Source organism: Sabethes cyaneus, chromosome 3, assembly GCF_943734655.1.
Source record: "Sabethes cyaneus chromosome 3, idSabCyanKW18_F2, whole genome shotgun sequence".
Lineage (NCBI taxonomy): Eukaryota > Metazoa > Arthropoda > Insecta > Diptera > Culicidae > Sabethes > Sabethes cyaneus.
The window spans coordinates 187,969,711-187,990,323 of record NC_071355.1 but is presented as its reverse complement, the minus strand read 5'-3'; the positions used below and the strand labels follow the sequence as shown (position 1 = coordinate 187,990,323).

The window sequence follows — 20,613 nt, the reverse complement described above, 5'->3', positions numbered from 1 at the left end:
TCGAAATTTTCCAGTTCACTCAATCAATCATTGTTCGCAGCAGACATTCCTCCCTTTTCAAAAAAGAAATGAGTGAATCAATAAATGAAAAACGTAAAAATTTTAAGAATAAAAATAATGGATGAATAAAAATCCAAACAATCAAAAACAGTGCACGATAGAAAAGAAAAGAATGAATGAAAGAGACAATAAAAAATGAGAGAGTAAAAAAAGAGATGAAATTAAGGAATGAAGCAATTAAATTATAGAAGAACGAATCGAATAGAAGAACCAAAAACACTGGCGTGCTCTGAAATAAACAGCGGATGGTGCACTTTCTAAAGCACACTTGATTTACTTGTACCGGCCGATTAAGATGAAAATTCCGGCAGTCTTCCGAGTAAGAGCAGGTTTATAGGGGACGTGGGACCCGTATCGTAATTTGAGCCCACCAGTGGATTTGAAAGTAGGCTTAAAATTATACTTGGTATTAGAGTAGAACTTGAGTTTGACTTTGAAAATGTATTCGGACTTGAAGTTTGTTTCCAAATTATTTTTAAATTGGACCTAAAATTGAACTTTAGGATGAATTTTGAATCTATACCTATAAAGAAGGATTTCTGTCTGTCTGTCTGTCTGTCTGTCTGTCTGTCTGTCTGTCCTGTGTTCCTTATAGAATCAAAAACTACTGAACCAATCGGCGTGAAAATTTGCATGTAGAGGTTTTTGGGGCCAGGAAAGGTTTTAGTGATGGTTAGAGACCCCTCCCCCCACTAAGAGGGGGGGCTCCCATACAAATGAAACACAAATTTCTGCATAACTCGAGAACTAATCAAGTAAATAGAACCAAATTCGGCATGTGGGTGTTTTCGGTGACAAGAATTTATTCTAGGGTAATTTGAGACCCCTCCCCTCTTTATAAGGGGAATTATAACTCCTCGCCCCTTTAAGAGGGGGGGTTTCCATACAAATTTCCTCATAACTCGAGAACTAATCAAGCAAATGGAACCAAATTTGGCATGTGTGTGTTTTTGGAGACAAAATTTTTTTCTATGATGAATTGGGACCCCTCCCCACTTTAAGTGGGGGGGGGGGGGGCTCCTATACAAACGAAATACAAATTTCCTTATAACTCGAGAGCTAATCCAGCAAATGGAACCAAATTTGGCATGTAGGTGTTTTTGGAGGCAAGAATTTTTTCTATGATGAATAAGAACCTCTCCCCACTTTAGGAGGGGGGGGCTCCTATACAAATGAAATACAAATTTCCTCATAACTCGAGAACTAATCAAGCAAATAGAACCAAATTTGGCATGTGGGTGTTTTCGGTGACAAGAATTTATTCTATGGTAAATTGAGACCCCTCCCTCTTTATAAGGGGAATTGTAACTCCTCTCCCCTTTAAGAGGGGGGGCTTCCATACAAATTTCCTCATAACTCGAGAACTAATCAAGCAAATGGAACCAAATTTGGCATGTGAAGGTTTTCGAGGGCAGGAAAATTTTCTACGGTGAATTAGGACCCCTCCCCACTCTAAGAGGGGGGCTCCTGTACAAATGAAATACAAATTTCCTCCTAACTCGAGAACTAATCAAGCAAATAGAACAACATTTGGCATGTGGGTGTTTTTTTTTTGGTGACAAGAATTTATTCTATGGTGAATTGAGACCCCTCCCCTCTTTATAAGAGGAATTATAACTCCTCTCCCCTTTAAGAGGGGGGCTTCCATACAAATTTCCTCATAACTCGAGAACTAATCAAGCAAATGCAACCAAATTTGGCATGTGAAGGTTTTCGAGAGCAAGAAAATTTTCTATGGTGAATTAGGACCCCTCCCCACTTTAAGAGGAGGGGCTCCTGTACAAATGAAATACAAATTTCCTCATAACTCGAGAACTAATCAAGCGAATTGAACCAAATTTGGCATATGTGTGTTTTTGGAGACAATTTTTTTTTCAATGATGAATTGGGACCCCTCCTCACTTTAGGAGGGGGGTCCTATACAAACGAAATACAAATTTCCTCATAACTCGAGAACTAATCCAGCAAATGGAACCAAATTTGGCGTGTAGGTGTTTTTGGAGGCAAGAATTTTTTCTGTGATGAATTAGGACCTCTTCCCACATTAGGAGGGGGGGCTCCAATACAAATGAAATACAAATTTCCCCATAACTCGAGAACTAATCAAGCAAATAGAACCAAATTCGGCATGTGGAGGTTTTTGGAGGCAAAAATATTTTCTACGGTGAATTAGGATCCTTCCACACTTCAAGAGGGGGGGCTTCTACACAAATGAAATACAAATTTCTTCATAATTCGAGAACTAATCAAGCAAATGGAACCATATTTGGCATGTGGGTGTTTTTGGAGGCAACCATTTTTCCCATTATGAATTAGGACTTCTTACCTTTTTAGGAGGGGGGGGGGGCTCGCATTCAAACGAAATACAAATTTACTCATAACTTTAGAACTAATCAAGCAAATGGAACCAAATTTGGCATGTGAGAGTTTAAGATGGCAGAATTTTTTTTCTGTGGTGTATTACGACCCCTTTCCCTTTTAAGAGAGTGGGCTCCCATACAAATGAAATACAAATTTCCTTATAATTTGAGTACTAATCAAGCAAATGGAACCAAATTTAGCATGTAGGAGATTTTTGAGTCTTGAATTTATTTTATGATAGTTAGAGACCTCTCACCCCTGTGGTAGGGGGATATGGACTCTCATACAAATAAAACAGAAATTTTTGCGAAACTCAAAAACTAATCCAACTCGAGAAATTCGAGACTCTTCCATAAAACATTAATCAATAACAAGACCACAAAAACTATCTATAGTAACACTAGATCATTCAGGACGAGCCGGTCGCGAGTGTTGCCGGTGACCCGCCGTCGGAAGCGCCGCCCACTGGGGGGCTTGCAAAACTCGAGATAGTGACAAAGATCATCCGAGATTCATGATTTATGTACAACACAGGTTAATTTGTGGCTATACGAAGTTTGTCGGGTCAGCTAGTTAGATATAAAATGGGACATAAAAATAGACTTGAAATTGGACTCGAATTAGATTTAAAATTGGGTTCGGTATTGGACGTCAATTGGACTTCTAATCGGACAGAATTTTGAACTAATTAGATTTGAAGTTGGACATAAAATTGTACTGCAAAATGGTCATGATATTTGGCTGGAAATAGATATTGGACCTAATAGTGAACTTGGAATAGGATTTCAAATCGAACATGAGTTTCTTGGCCAACATTTGAAAAACGGCCAGTAAACCAAAGGTAAAAAATCGAGTGAGAGTTGGAATAACATTGGAAAATGAGCTCTCACTCGTTTAATTTACATTAAGATTATTGGTTCTTTTCGAGACTTGTAATTGGATTTGAAATTAGATTGTAGATTGCTCTTGAATCTTGAATTGAATCTGACTATAGTAAAAGAAATGACATTGGACATGACAACTCAGTCATTCAACAGCTGTCACCAGCTGTCATCATTAAACCTAATTTGCCCATCAATAATTGTTGTGCATGACTCTGTTCAATGTACTGTACAGTAAGGAGGGGCAAAAGTGCGATGGGGGTAAAAGTGCAATTCAATGATTTATCAGTGCGGATTCCAAGTAAATTGACTACATTGGCATAGATGGGTGACTACTTTGACAGCTTTGAATCTATCGTAAACATTTGTTGTTTACGAAGCATAGTTGCTGAGTTATGTGCAAATGTAATTTTGGAACGGTTTTGATGTAATATTTCGTTATACGGCAAATACGATAGCAAGAGGAGGATATTACTTGTTGACAAAATGTAGCAGCGTTTTGAATCACTCAGATATCTCTCTTGAAATTGCGGTGAGAAGAATTTACAACATATATTTCGCTTTTTCGTAATTTGATTAAGTCCCGTCAAGCGTCTAGCGGGACAAAAGTTCGATTCATGGACCGAGAATCTAACTCATTTTACTGACGGGACGACGACACTATGCGAATCCTTGGGACTTACAACGTACTGTGCGTGACGCTGTTCGTCTGTCAGCGTGTTAGCCGCGATTCTCAACGACAGGTGTACGTTGGGATTTTCTCCAATTTTTGCAACCGTTGATTCGGTCAAGACTAAGAATATACGTTTTTTACCAGGGCTCTATTTGCATAGTTACCTCACCTAAATTTGTTAGATGAGAACACAAATAGCGTTTCTGAAAGTCACCTGGGTGACTCCGGTTACCTGATTCTATGCTTCTCACACTCGCTCCCGTGCGGGTAGGTAGTGTTTACTTCTCGCCCAATTTGCAGCATTGCTTAAGACTGGGTGTATTTTTACGCAAAAAAATTAGCAAAAAATAGCAAAAATACCGGACTATTGACTTAAAAGTACTGGTCTTCCGGGTTGCACCATAACTGTTTTATTTGAAGATTCTTTGATAGAGAAGATGGGACAGGTCCTCAGTACGCCAGTGATCACAGATGAGAGAATGAAAAATTGAATCAATAAAATTATTACAAGAAAGAAAAAGGACAAGATAAGCAAGAATGGAAAAAATGAAAGAATGATAAAATGAAAGAATAAGAAATGGACAGAAAGATAAAATGAAATTATCAAAAAATGATAGAACAACATATAACAGTATCCGTTTTTTGAAAGAGAAAAAACGAAATGAACAAAAGTTTTAAAAATGATAGAACGAAAAACTTACACAATAAAATTTTGAAGTAGAGAAAAAATAAAATTTTGAAAAAGTGGAATAATGAATTCATAAAAAACTCTGAATATTAAAGAATGTACGGAAAACTAAGGAAAGACGAAAAATCAAATGAAAAATTCAGGAGTGAGTAAGGAATATAAGAATAAGAAATAGAAAAAAGGAAGAATGAAGGTAACAATCCAAGAGTAATGAAATCAACGAGTGAAACAATAAAAGAGTTCAGAACTGAAAGGATGAAAAGATGAGAGATGGTAAAAATGAATCAATAAAGAAATCATGAAATTATGAAACAAATGATTGGACGATAGATTGAAAATATAAAAGAAATAATATAACAAAAAACAAAAAGAAAACGAGGATATGTAAGAATGAGAGAAATGAAAAAAGGAAATAGGAACTAAAAAATGTAAAATGAAAGAATGAAAAATGGAATACAAAAGAAAAAAAAAAGATAAAATATGAAAACTATAGAAAACGCAGGATTCAAGAATAACAAATGTAGAAAAGAGATAATAAAGGCAAAAACTAAACAAAATAAATAAATTAAAGGAAGATAAATTATAAAATACAAAAATAAAGTATCGGCAAAAAAGAACAATAGATAAATAATAGAATGAAAACTAATAAATTGAAAATAACGTAAAGTTAGTTTATATGATGCAAAGAAGGATAAGTGAAGAAGATATGAATGAAAAGAAAAGACAAAATGTGAAAATATGAAATACCGATAACACGAAAAAATAAAAAACTGCATTAACAATAACAGAACGAGAATGAATAAAAAATGAGGAAAAAAATGAGAGAAGAGGTAAAAATCCAAAAATTCAAAAAATGAAGGAATGAACAAATTATATATTGAAGCAAAGGTAGTACGCAAAAAATAATGATAGATGAAAGACAAAAAAGTTAAAAGATGTAGAAAACCAAGAATGGGAATATGAAGGAGTGGTGAAATCTAAAAACGAACAACCGAAGGACTGTAAACGCGAAGGGATTAAAATTCGAAATGAAGAAAAAACGAAAGAACGATAGAGTAATAAATAAATTGATTAAAAATTCCGAGCATAAAAAACAAGAATGAAAAGTGAATGAAATGGAAACTTAAAGAAGTGCTAAAATGTAGATCAAGGAAATATGAAAGATAAGGAATGAAAAGAAAAAACAAATGAATGCAGATACAAATAGCAAATACAAATAATATCACATCCTAAAGAATGTGCGTGAACCTAAAATGAGAAAAATTAAAGAATACAAGGAGAGGAAAAAGGAAAGAGGAAAGAGGAAAGAGGAAAGAGGAAAGAGGAAAGAGGAAAGAGGAAAGAGGAAAGAGGAAAGAGGAAAGAGGAAAGAGGAAAGAGGAAAGAGGAAAGAGGAAAGAGGAAAGAGGAAAGAGGAAAGAGGAAAGAGGAAAGAGGAAAGAGGAAAGAGGAAAGAGGAAAGAGGAAAGAGGAAAGAGGAAAGAGGAAAGAGGAAAGAGGAAAGAGGAAAGAGGAAAGAGGAAAGAGGAAAGAGGAAAGAGGAAAGAGGAAAGAGGAAAGAGGAAAGAGGAAAGAGGAAAGAGGAAAGAAGAAAGAGGAAAGAGGAAAGAGGAAAGAGGAGAGGAAAGAGGAAAGAGGAAAGAGGAAAGAGGAAAGAGGAAAGAGGAAAGAGGAAAGAGGAAAGAGGAAAGAGGAAAGTGGAAAGAGGAAAGAGAAAAGTGGAAGGAGAAAAGCGGAAAGAGGAAAGGAGGAATGATGAATGAGGAATTTGGAATGTGGATAGATTGAAGAGGAAAGAGGAAAGTGGAAAGTGGAAAGTGTAAAAAGAGAAGAGGAAAGACGGAAGAGGACAGAGTATTTACAATATATCAGATGCTTTAGACCCGTCACTTCTCAAAGACGCAACATCGTTGATCCGTTTTCTATAATTCTTGTTTATGAAGCATGATAAATCTTGAGCTCTTGCTTAGAATATTAATACGTTGGTATCAAAAACCACGAAACCTGTTCTGAACACATTTTTAGTATTCATTCAAGGCGAATTTTATTTTTGGCTCTCAGTCTATAAAAGAGAAGACCGTCTACAGGCGGTCTTACTAGTTAGAAGGTAAAACTATCATATGGTGACGATACTTCCGTTCCCAATTTTGTACACAGAATTCTATTAGGGTAAATGATTTTGAAATGGACCTAGTCGAATTCTGATCTTGAATGGACCTATTTTTAAATAAGAATTTTAGGATATAATTATTAGGTGGTTGGTAAACGGCCGGATAATGCGGAATATAGACCCCATAGTGGTCGTTAGCCTCTTATCTAGCAACTCCGATCCCGACCTCCTCGTGGTACCAGCCGGAATACGAGCAACCTTAGCGGAGATCGGGTAACCAACCCCGGTGGAAACTAAGGTCGTATACTAACCGGGAAGGAGGTAGTGAGTCTCGGCACTATAGGATGGCAGCCCCATCACGAGACTCGGTAGTGTTGCCCCAGTACGGCTACACACCTAAACAACACAAACTAACAACATTCAAGCATATTCGGAGCGAAATATTCGGCATCGACCTAGGCGACGGAATAAGGACGACGAATGGAGACTCGGGACTTGGAACTGCAGATCGCTAAATTTCGCAGGTTGCGAGCGGGTGCTGATTGAACAGCTGGAACCCCGCAAACTCGGTATCGTAGCTCTGCAGGAAATCTGTCGCAAAGGAGAGAAGGTATGGAAGATACGTGGCGGAAAGGCCCAGTTTTACCAGAGCGGTGGCGCTACCAACGAACTGGGAACGGGCTTTGTAGTGCTGGGCGGAATGCAGGATCGCGTGATAGATTGGAAGGCGATCAACGAGAGAATGTGTGTATTGAGGATAAAGGGTCGTTTCTTCAATTATAGCATCATTAACGTGCACTGCCCGCACGAAGGTAGACCCGACGATGAGAAAGAAGCGTTCTACGCGAGGCTGGAGGCAACGTACGACAGCTGCTCGTCACGGGACATCAAGATCGTCATCGGGGATATGAACGCCCAGGTCGGGAGGGAGGAAATGTATAGACCGGTGGTAGGACCCCATAGCCTGCACACCGACACAAACGATAACGGCCAACGATGTATAAACTTCGCAGCTTCCCGAGGCCTGGTGATCCGAAGCACCTTTTTCCCGCGCAAGGATATCCACAAAGCCACCTGGAGATCACCTGACCAACGTACAATGAACCAAATTGACCACGTTCTCATAGAGGGCCGGTTCTTCTCTAACATCACGAACGTACGCTCCCGTCGGGGTGCGGATATCGATTCTGACCATTACCTAGTAGCAGTACATGTGCGCTCAAAGCTGTCCACCGTATACCGGACACGTCAAAGCCGCCCTCCTCGGCTGAACATCAGGCAGCTAGATAACCCACAAGCTGCCGAGAACTACGCGCGAGTACTGAATGAGGCACTGCCTTCTTCCGAGGAGTTAGGTGCTTCAAACCTCGAAGACGGTTGGGGCAGAATACGCTCGGCCATCGGAGAGGCCGCTACCGCGGCACTAGGTATTGAGCCTCGGAGTACACAAAATGATTGGTTTGATGGGGAATGCCAACAAGCGGTGGAGGAGAAAAAAAAATGCTTGGAAAAATTATCTAAGTATTGCCACTAGAGAGAACCTGGCCAAGTACCGACGAGCTAGGAACAAGTTGACCACGATCCTGAGGAGAAAAAAGCGCCAAAAGGAGGACAGAGATCGTGAAGAATTGGAGCAACTATTCCGAGCTAATGACACGCGCAAGTTTTATGAGAAGGTGAACCAAACTCGGAAGGGCTACACACCGCAACCTGACATGTGTAGGGACGAGGGAGGGAATCTAATTACAAACGAGCGCGAGGTGGTCGACAGGTGGAAGCAGTTCTTCGATGAACACCTCAATGGCGAAGTCGCAGAAGGAGGCGGAACGGAAATTAACCTAGGAGCGCCCATGGAAGATAGTGATGTCCTAGCACCTGATCTCCAAGAAGTCAAACGAGAAATCAGGTTGCTGAAGACCAATAAAGCCGCTGGGAAGGACCGCTTACCGGCAGAGCTCTATAAACATGGCGGAGAAACGCTAGCAAAGGCTCTACACTGGGTTATTTCGAGGATTTGGGAGGAGGAAAAGCTACCGGAGGAATGGATGGAAGGAGTGGTTTGTCCCATCTACAAAAAGGGTGATCGGCTAGACTGCTGCAACTATCGCGGTATTACGCTGGTAAATGCCGCCTACAAGGTACTCTCCCAGATCCTGTTACGCCGGCTGTCACCGATAGCACAAGGTTTCGTAGGGAATTATCAGGCGGGTTTCATGGGGGCTCGCGCAACTACGGACCAAATTTTTACTCTCCGACAGATCTTGCAGAAATGTCGGGAGTACAACGTGCCCACGCATCACATCTTTATTGATTTCAAAGCAGCATACGATACAGTCGATCGAGACAAGCTATGGCAGATAATGCACGAATACGGTTTTCCGGACAAACTGACGCGACTGATCAGAGCTACATTGGATCGAGTGATGTGTTTCGTACGCATCTCGGGGACACTCTCGAGTCCCTTCGAGACGCGACGAGGGTTGAGACAAGGTGACGGTCTATCCTGCATGCTGTTCAACATCGCTCTTGAGGGGGTGGTCCGTCGAGCGGGCATCGAAACGAGAGGCACGATTTTTACCAAGAGTAGCCAACTTCTAGGCTTTGCAGATGACTTCGATATCATTGCCAGAAACTTTGCGACGGCGGAGGCAATCTACGCCAGACTGAAAGCGGAGTCTAGGAGAATTGGGCTAAAAATAAATGCGTCGAAGACCAAATACATGAAAGGAAGAGGCTCAAAGGAAACAAATGCGCGCCTCCCACGGACGGTAACCGTTGACGGCGACGAACTAGAAGTGGTAGAAGAGTTCGTGTATTTGGGATCGCTGGTGACCGCGGACAACAACACTAGTAAGGAGATCCAGCGGCGCATCCAAGCGGGAAATCGGGCCTACTTTGCCCTTCGTAAAACGCTACGATCAGGAAGCATACGCCGCCGCACGAAGCTAACAATGTACAAAACCATTATTAGACCGGTAGTTCTTTATGGACTTGAAGCCGTGACGCTGCTTACGGAGGACATACGCGCCCTTGCCGTGTTTGAGCGGAAAGTGCTGCGGACGATATTTGGCGGAGTACAAACTGAAAGCGGAGAGTGGCGGAGGCGTATGAATCACGAGCTACAGGCACTGCTTGGGGAGACTCCCATCGTACATCTAGCGAAAGTTAGCAGGCTACGGTGGGCCGGACACGTCGTAAGGATGCCGGACGACAGTGCGACGAAAACGGTCCTCTTCAACAACCCCACCGGCACCAGGAACAGGGGGGCCCAACGTGCACGATGGCTCGACCAGGTCGAAAGTGATTTGCGACTTCTGAGACGACTAGGAAATTGGCGACGAGTGGCCCAAGACCGAGTTGAATGGAGACGAGTGCTTGAAACAGCACGAGCCACCCCGGCTCTATGCTGCTGAAGAAGAAGAAGGATATAATTATCAAGTCTTTGTACTGTATTTAGCTTTTATGTTTATCTTTAATCATTTCTGAACGTAAATATACTAAAATTAAATTAAAATTATAGCCAAAACTACTTTATTGCCGCGTATTTAAAAGTAGCTGTTTTTCAGCGTTTTGGCAGTCACCATAGAGTATTTTCAAACTGTTACTACTCGGAACCCTTCTGGTTTGAAATAAAACAATACTCTTAAAATGATGCTAAAATATGTGTAATTTCAATTTAGGTGTTTAAAAGTTCAGTAAAACCAGTAAAATCTTCAAATTCTTTAAAAATGTTAACCCCCTTTTTTGATCTTGAATGGACCTAGTATTGATTTTAGAATGGACCTAGTTTTGCGCTCCGAGACATCACTGCCGGTAGCTATCATTGCCTACCACCAACGAACACGTCGTTGTATATTCTATAAAACTGCTTGTTGTCACTATAGTATCTCCGTTTATAATTAATCTATAAGCACGGGATATTAAAAGTAGGCTTGATTTATAGCCTAAATAAAAACTTAATTATATTGATATAACTAACTATCACTCATCCTTTTTCGTAGTTGCTTCATAGTGTTTGTACATTGTAGCCTCTAGTTTTGAAACTAAAAAATCTTCCTAATTAGTTAGCTAACATATGTCATTTTATGCTTAAAAAAATATAAACTTAATTTGTACAAAATCAGTATTGTACAAAAATTTTAACCATCATTGATTAAAAGATAAGATGGATCAAAAGATAAGAGGGATACTAACTGCCTTCTGTTAAGGGGGCATAGTACCTTTTCAATTTTTTAAAACCTAAATTTTTTTATTGATTATTTCGAAAGATTAACATTTTGACCATATGTGTTTGAAGTCGTTTGCATGAATTCCAAATATTGACAAAGTTACAGCTATTTGCACCGCGCATGTTTGGAGCGATTAAACAACGAGTAAAAACTTCACCGTCGTTTTCTCGAAACCAGGATTTGAAAGTCGGTACCATAAATATCTCAAGAACGGCTCAAGCAATTCTTATGATTCTTTTTTTGTTTGAAAGCCAACAAAATTATCTAGTGTTTGACCCATCCTTTTCTTGATATTGTAATTTTTGTATTTTTTAGAAATGTTTAACGTCAATTTTTTCGCTTAAAAACCATACTTTTATGTATCAATGTCCGCCATTTTGTTATGTGTTCAGATTCTAAAAAAGGATGGATCAAACACGAGATAATTAAATGTTCTTTCATGTCGTTTTGGAATTTTTCAATTCGGATAAGCCCCCAGCGCCAACCCATGGTACCGCAATTCATGGGTTTTTTGAACGACTATCTTCAAGGAGCCGTAGGGGCGGGCAAGGGGAAGAAGTTCCCTTATGAAAACAAAATTGCAAATATTAGTATAAAATGCAATGTTTCGAATGCAAAAAACCTGATTCAATTTGCCTTTCGCGTTATCGAGAAAAAATATTTGAAATTAAGCAAAAAATATGGTGTAAAAGGTACTATGTCCCTTAAAAAAGAGCTATTTTTGCGTCATTGGCATTTAGCACAAAACCTGTTACACTTAAATTTTTCAATTGGATTTTACGTATTTGTTTTAGCACAAAGCAAAAGTGTAATCTATATAATCTATATAAGTAATCTATATAAGTAGAGCAAAATTTTCCCAATTTGTTCGCCTTATGTAAAAAAAATCCCAAATTATGCTAAACGGGACAATTCTTGTATCATTAAAAGTAATGCTCAGAAGAATGAAACAAGTTATTTGAGAATACAATTCTGAAGATTTGTATATAGCTTTATTGTATAGGAAACTCTAATATTGGAACTTCGAATTGAGTTACGAAGCTAATATTCCAAACTCTATTTAAAGTGGTTATCCCTGCTTAACTATCTACAGGCAACATCGTAAAAATGGTTGGAATCAAAATTTTGGACAAATAACGTCCTGTATTTTCCAAATAAATACAGCAAAAAGTTTTGCTGTAAGTTTAAGTTTTGACAAAACTCAGATGAGAAATAGTTTAAACACGTTAATCAAGCATATACCAAAGCTTCAAAACACCTTTAGCGCGCTGACCGAAAACCCTAAGGCCAATAAAATTCAGCCGGATCCTGTAGTCACAAAATCAGACTCGTCTGAGTAAAAAAGAGCAGCCACTTCTGATGGTTAAGAACGTCAACTTCCTCACCCTCGTGAAACTTTGTGATGCCCAACCATCCTACAAAACTATCCGGTTTGGCAATAAAATCATCTGTGCGTCATCTGTGCGGATTTAGAAATTAGGTAAAGGCCTGGATAATGATATGGTGCAAAAAATATAAAATTTAGATCAATATCTGGACCATTTTCGAACTGGATATGCCTAAAAAAATAATATTGTATTTGATAATTTTCTAAATAGTTTAGTTAAAATAATTATGAGGCTCAGAATGAAGTAAAATTAGGCCATTACAAATATTTTATAAAGTTTTTGTCCTTCCGGTGTTGGGCCACTGAAGGGGGGGAACAAAGTACATTTTTTAATCGAGCAAAAAACATGGGTTTTAAGCATTTTTATTTAAAGTTTAAGCGTGAAAACTAAATCTGTTCTTGCTTTTAATATATACGTTATTATTTTCCATGCAAAAATGTACGAAAAGAAGACAAAAACGAGAGAATTTTTTTGGACGATTTTCGGAAACTCCGAATTCGAATTTCCATTTCAGTTTCGTGCTAGAAGTGTTAAGTACACTCATTTTTCGAGTTTTTCAGGCTGTAGAGCACACGGACAATTGATTTTATACTCATAGCCTACAAATTTTTTTTAGCCCCCCGATTTTTCAAGCCAATTTCCAAAGGCCCCCCCCCCCTTTGACAAAAACTTGGGGTGACAAAAACTTAAAAAATATTTTGCAAAGACCTTATATTCCGCCGATAAGTAAGCAGGTTGACTTCACATCACCTTTTGATCGGTTGACAGATAGATTAAAAATCAGTTTAGTAAAATATTCAAAATCATGCAACCCGACTAACGTTGTACTACGTCATCCGTGGTCGCATCTTATACACAAACCCTCTGATTTTTTTTCTTAGGGGATGTAAAGTTTTCTTTAAGCACCTCTCCCCTCAGACTTGTGAGAAAATTAATACCTCCTTGTCCACCGAAATTGAGTGACCCTGAGATCTAAAATATTCAACTGTACCAGATAGAAAATAGGAAGGTTCACCTATTTTCTATCTGGTACAGTTCTTCATCGACTATCATTTAAAATTAAAACCTAGTATCTAACCTTACCTTTACACCTAGTAGAATTACCAAGTCTAAGTTTTGCAAGCACCATTTACAGTATGCTTTCGAATTTGACAACAAATGCGTGTCGCCTATGTTGCCAAAATCGAAACCGTGGCAAAATCTAGACCATTTTTAACTGAAAAAATTGCATATAAATGTGTCAAAAATTGAATAATTACCACTAATTAACGAATTTTTCACGATTGCATCGGTTTTATATTCAAAATGTTCGACAGAGGCTGTCGCAAACCTTTAGATACTTTGCAGTAATACGTAGTCCTACGTCAGTAAAAGTCTGACCTTTCGAAATATGTAGTCACTAAATAAAAACTCGAACCCCACTGTACTTGATAAACTACGTTTAATATAAGTTATATTACATATTTTTAATGAATGGTTTAAATTTTTGAAACTAATAGGCGACATAATTTTTTTATGACGTAGAAATCGTTTCAACTATATCTGAACAACAGGTAATAATAAATTCCCAATATACAAATGTCACACACAGATACATACATAACGCATATCAAGTCACTGAAACATTGTTCAATTGTTGGGCTGACATAAAAATAAGACCCTCGGCGACTGTGACTGATTTCAAATTTTTCAACCGACTTTCATACCTTTCTAACAGAGTATAAGAAAGGTAAAAGCTGTTCAACCTTGTGTCCTATTAATAAATAACAGTAGTATAGTTGTACTATTAAAAAAAAATCTTTGTTATTATTTTGTTCATTTACATGGAAGAAACTATGACAATCCAAATTTAGGTCCATTTCAAAATCAAAAATAGGTCCAATTCAAGATCATGTTGGGTCCATTCAAGATCAAAAATAGGCTTTGGCTAAAAACGATATATTTAATAAAAGTTTCATCAATTATACATTTTTAAAGTACTGATAATGTAGAAAAAAGGTGGTACTTTCCAACAAATAGTAACATCACCACATATTATTTATAAATGACGAGTAAACTGAGCAGGAGTGCGAGTGGTGGTGTTAAAAAGCGCTAAATAGGTCCATTCAAGATCAATTACCCTACAATACAAATTAATAGCTAAGTAAATGATCAACCTGTTGGCGTCTCAGGACGAGTTATTTTACCAAGAAATAATTGATAGTTTTATCGAAGTCGCCAACCATTGATGAAATATGTTAAATTAGTCAAACGAAAAATTGATTTGAATTATTCCATTACAAATGACAAATGAACCATTTTACAGCCTTTTTCGAGTTCTTCGAGAAAATTATACTAGTTTTGAACGTACCCAGTTCGTTGAATGAAGAAATACCGATTCAATATAGAAAATAATTTCATCCCACTGTTTGTTGAATTATGTCCGACAATTGCGGTAAACTTGATCATTATGATGAATTACGTTCAAAATACAAAACAAACCGTCGAAATTAACAACAAGTGTGCAATAGTGTGTCACAATTATAAGTTTGAATACGAAAATTAAGAGAAGCTCGATTCACATGCTGTATCTACGTTTCGTTATTTGCTACAAAACAGCCAAGTTTGCTTAATTGGCGAAAGAATCCTGACAATATCGAATCAAAGACACAACAGCATAGCAAAACTTATTGTTTGAAACAATCGAGAAAGGAGTTAATTAGCTTCTCTAGCTTTTCCGAGATTCCAGCGTGTCCAACTGGTTCGCCTCAGAAGAGAGGCACACGGTTCGGATACGTTCTGTCGAGGTTCTGTCCGGTCATGATTAAAGCAATTCTACTTCAAATGGATTGCGAAGTAGTAGAAACACGCAGTCGAATTTAATTATTGGAATTTATTTGCGTTTCAAATAATGCAATTGCTTTGCATTATTGGATGTACAGTACAGTGAAATGCAATTATTAATATCGGATAAAGCAGCATACACTGTTGGTGATAATGTGCTGCTTCAGTGATATATAAGCAATTCTACAAAGTTTTCGCCTTCATTTTTATAGATCAAATAATTATATAAGATTAAATGATTGAGCAAAGCAATCATAATTAGAATAAGAAGGGGTCAAGTAATTGATTGAACAAGAGCTAACAGAAAATATGTGTGCGATGTTAGTATAACATTATTGTATGGAGTCATGCAAGCGTCATGCAAAATATTAGGCATTTTTAAAGTATTATATGTTAGACAACTTAAGCACTTATAAGAACCATTGATTCGCCATTTTTAACTGAATTTTGTCAGTGCAACTAAACAGCCTTCATAAAAAATGTATTAAAAAAAATGATTCTAAGGTCAGCATGCACCTTCATGCATTATAACGAAATCCCGGCACAACGACCGAAAGCTACGAAAGTTGTGAAAGGTGACCAGAAAGCCGCGGCCACTGGTCGGTCCCAAACAAAAGATGGAAACAGAAAAGGAAACATATTTCGTAGGTACTACGATCGACAGCTTGGTGCAACTTGCCCATCTCACCTGTAGGCTGGCTAGAAGGTGCTGAAAGTGCGGCATTGGCATCGTTCGGGTACCGGAGCTGGCCGCGATCGCTCCGTCCGAGGGCACCGTACTGTCGGAGGCGGTCATTTGCGAATGGGATCTCATGAGCTCCTTTTGGTTGCGACGAGCAAACGGAAGCAAGATACGGCGGTTGGATCGAGGCGAGCAGTTTAAGATTTTTTTTCGAGCCAAGCGGGGGTTTAGTTTACATTACCAAACCGGGAGGAGTAGTGTTTGCAGGATAGTCAACGTGGATAGAAATCGAAGAATAAATTTGGTTGTTGGAAAAGTTGAAAGAAAGCAATAATTAGTTACGATTAGCACCAGTTAATTCCGCAAGCAGTAGAAAACTATTTCAAATAAGAGAATAGGGAGTTAGCAAAACTAATGTTTTTGTACGACCTTACCTCGTCCTCCATTACACTACTTGCTGCATTCTGAACGGTATCGGAAGGCGGTCGTTGGCGGTTTTTCCCTCGAGCTTTTTCACGATTTCTTCTTCCACTGTAAAAATTAATACGATTAGATATGTTTGGTGTGTGTGTATTTTGTCTCATAAAGTACCCCTTTTCGTCGGCCCCATTCTGGGACACCACATACGTATGATCCCTCAGTGCATTTAGATCCGCTCCTTCACGATGGCTTTCGTTGTCCTCGCTGTTACTTTCGACTGCGCCCGGTTTTGGTTTCACCGAAAGGCGAAGATCGGCATGACTTAAGCCAGCATGACAGGTGTACATCCCCGCTTCCCGGAATGTGACGTCCAATATGCGTAGCGCTCCTTTCTTGGAGATTTTGATTTTCTTCGACTTGGTTAGAGGTGTTTGATCTTTGCTCCATTTGATCTTGGTACGATTGAATCGTTTCACTGGACATTTGATTTTGATTTGTGTTCCGAAGAAAACGGTAGCAGCACCACCGATTTTCAAAGTGATTTTATTCTTTTTAGGATCGTGCTGTATGAAGGTCGAGTTTGTTCCAGCAATCGGCGGCCGTTGGTCTTCCGGAGCACAGGCTTTCGTGTTGCAAGGTTTTTTATCCGGTGGCTTACTGCTTGGGCACATGGAAGCCGGTCGCTCCACTTTATGCTCTTGAGCCATAATTTGCTTGCATTCAACGCGACGCTCTTTAATTCCTCCACCGCATGGTCTAAAAAAATGGAAAGAAAATTTATTTCTACTGCTTTAAAAATTATTTTAACACATACTTCGAACACTTGCTCCAATCGGACACTTCCCACCGTACGGGGCAATCGATAATGTTGCAGTACTGTCGATCCGGTTGAGGTTTCGTTGTGCACATACTGTTTGGTACGATCATCGTATTCTCGCCACCACGGGTCACTTCATGAATACAGGTTACTTCACGTGTCTGAATGCCGAATCCGCATGATTTCGAACATGGTGTGAACTCGGAATAATTCCACCGAGGTGGACACGGTATATCGTTGCAGGTTCGTATCCGCGCCTCGGGTTTTGTCTCGGGTGAGCACAAGAAAGGAGACACTATCTTTGCCGTATCATCACGGATACAGTTGATGATAAGCTCTTCGACTCCACCCAGACAGGACGCACTACAGCTGGTGTAACCTTCTTCCCGCCATGAGTAGGTTTTCCCTGGTACGGCTGCTTGAACTTTGATTCCGTCCAGATTTTGTCGGTTGCCATCCCTTAAAAAATAAGTAGCATTCAATACAACTTCTGCCAGAAACAATATTTTACCAGTGCACATACTTTAGATAAGATTCCTCAAAATTGTGTGAGTACGAGCATGGTTCCATGACACATCGTTCGACCTCATCCAACGGTTTGTAGGCATGACAGAGCGAATCGTTCAGAATAGCTACCCGCTTGGAGAATTCCAGAAAGATCTTACACCGGAACGGCTTCCGACGGATTCCTTCGCCACAGGTTACGCTGCACGGTGACCATTCAGTGTCTTGGATATACCTGCGGGTGAAACAGTACGAGAGGTGTTATTAGTTTATAGTTCGCGAACGAATATTTAGAAAGAATTGAGTTCCCGGTCTTGCTCGGGATTCAAAATTAGCCAGGGTTTATGTGCTTAATAATCATCCGGAGCAGCAGTTCCCAACCTTGTTTGGTTCGCGAAACTCCTGGCGGATTTCCCTGTACTATTCTGCTGCAAATTAAATTCTTGGCGAACCCCCATGATCTACAGTCCGATTTTATTCAAGAATTTTACTGAACAAAACTTGCACACAACGTTGGGTAAAACTTTTCTATCCATTAAATCTGACGGCGAGTCGCTAAAACTCAAATTAGCTACTGTGGCGCCGAGGGATTTGGAAACAGACTAGCAGACCAAGGCAGACAGACATTTTAGACATTTAGATTTAAAAAATGAATTGCATTTTTGATCTAAATGCTCAAATTTAGGACATTTATCTACCGGAGAAGAAAAAAAACCCTCGAGTATTATTGGAAAAAAGCAATATTAGAAAATCAGATTTTAGATACCAAAATCGAAGAACTTCTTTTGCGTTTAATAATCCCAAAATTACAAAAGTCAAAGTCTTTTTTTAAAAAATTAAATACTTGAAAATTGCCTGCCAATTACGGTATTCTTTTATCAAATCAAATTGTATTGATTGTATTCAGGCGTTTTTTTCTTTAATTAGTCTTGAATTGCCCGTTAGAAGGCTCGAGAGCAAACAGCAATCCATTTCAGCCTCCTTCATTCATCATCTTTTTGATCTCTGTCCAGCTTGGTCAGCATTGAGGACCTAACCTTGCTTCGGCCATGTCATTATGAAGAGAAGACAGAAGAAAAAGCAGTTCGACTGGCGACAGACTGTTGCTTCCATGTGAGTGACATACATATCAGGATTCAGGACGAGTGTCATCTTGCGTTTGGTTCTTCCTGGTCGTCGTCGATTGATTGCCATTGCCGGAAGACTTTTTATTGCTCAACCTCATCATTCTGGCTTGTTTTTTACGGCAGCACTTCCGAGCTGCTATCGATATTGCCTCGTTGGAGTAGGACACTCCATATGGAAAATTGATGATCATTAAGTTTGCTATGCATGTGCCTCTGCTAGGCCTTCGTTATGATTGGTTTGGTACTGGGCGGTTTGTGTCAGCCATTTCGTGATTTGTTTTCATTCTCCGGAAAGGTTTTACAATGGTTTCCCAATGCAAAAATTGCATGTGTAATTTTGAGAACTTAAAAATAAATCATCGCGAACTTAATTATTGAATTTGACTCGTATTAACTTGAGCTCGGAATTAATAAGCGCTTTTCAAACTTCAGTAGACTGATCCGGATTAAAATTACGTTACGAAACAATAAAAGTACGTTATTTCACATTTTCATTATAAGTCAAAACGAATTCTTCTGTATTTAGCCCAAGCGATTCGGAATAATTCAGGTCAATAACCGTATTGGTTATCCGTTGTCGGTTCTACCGGAACTCAAAATTGGTCGTTTTGACTTTTCATCAGAAATATGGCTAATGGGGTATATAATCAAAGAATTTTTCAACGCGAGTTCTTGGGTGGACTGTTGGATGTATTTTGACTCGATCTAGATACTCCGGAATATTCGTTGTCGGTTCTACCGGAGCTGATAATTGACCGTTTTGAATTTTCATCAAAAATATGGCAAATGGGGTACCAAATCAAAGGATTTTTCAACGCGAGCTCTTTAGTGAACATTTGGATGTATTTTGAACCGATTTGGACATTTTTACACCCCATTTGCCATATTTTCGAAGAGAATTCCAAATGGCCACTTTTGAGTTCCGGTAGAACCGATGCCGGATGTTCCAGAATGTCCAGATCGACTCAAAATACATACAAATATGCACTAAAGAGCTCGTGTTGAAAAATCCTGTCATTTGATACCCCATTTGCCATATTTTCGAAGAGGATACTAAATGACCACTTTTGAGTTCCGGTGGAACCGACAACGGATGATCCGGAGTGTGAGACGTAAACCAGCGCTCTACAGGATAGTGCAAAAGCCATTATTAGTGACTACAAATAAAATGGATAACTTTTACGCAGTCAATTAAGCAGATTTCTAATTTTACTTCATTTATTACTTATGATGTCAAAAAAATCCCACCACGATCTGGAATATCTCCGTGAAAATGGAACCATAATTTACCAGCATATTTTTCCATTAAAGGCCAATCTAATGTGGTTCTTTTAAGACTAGTTGCATAAAAAACGATTGAAAATCAGTGGAGATCAGGGATGCCAGGTTATTTTTTGAAAAGTCTTCACGAATCAGGGAAAATGTCTTCATTTGTCTTCCTTCGGCTTTCCGCCCATTTAAATTGCATGGTGAAGACATGTCTTCACATGTCTTCAAGCGAAGACATTTCACTTTTTTGTAACAAAAATCTTCAAAATGAAGACATGTCTTCACTTCTGGCATCTCTGGGGGAGATAGAGCCAAAAGTGTAACTGAAAGTACCTTCATTTTTGATGTCGGGGACGTAAAGGTTAAACGTAGGGGTCACTCGTGCGAATGTTGAGTGTTAGTACGAGGCTATTGCTAGCTTGGGCTTGGCCGCTAACTGCAAAAAGGAAGGTCGTTTCCTCAAGTTATTAAACATCTTCACTCCATGCCAAGGTGGGTCACGAAAATGTCCGGCGACACAATAGCCGGCGACTGAATTAAAAAAACTCGTCAACTCGGATGTTGAAGCTAAGGTACTTGGA

General features: G+C 39.1%; 1 protein-coding gene across 1 annotated transcript in view; it reads right to left on the bottom strand.

The window, feature by feature from the left end:
• The window catches only part of LOC128739170 (protein madd-4), a 92,055-nt gene that overhangs the window by 17,017 nt on the left and 54,425 nt on the right, over window positions 1–20,613 (bottom strand). Inside the window, exons 8-12 of the mRNA XM_053834599.1 lie at window positions 17,656–17,871; window positions 17,130–17,591; window positions 16,487–17,071; window positions 16,330–16,426; window positions 15,902–16,033 (exon numbers count right to left, since the gene is read on the bottom strand). Coding sequence (XP_053690574.1) covers window positions 15,902–16,033; window positions 16,330–16,426; window positions 16,487–17,071; window positions 17,130–17,591; window positions 17,656–17,871 — 1,492 coding nt within the window. The remainder of the gene's footprint in view (window positions 1–15,901; window positions 16,034–16,329; window positions 16,427–16,486; window positions 17,072–17,129; window positions 17,592–17,655; window positions 17,872–20,613) is intronic.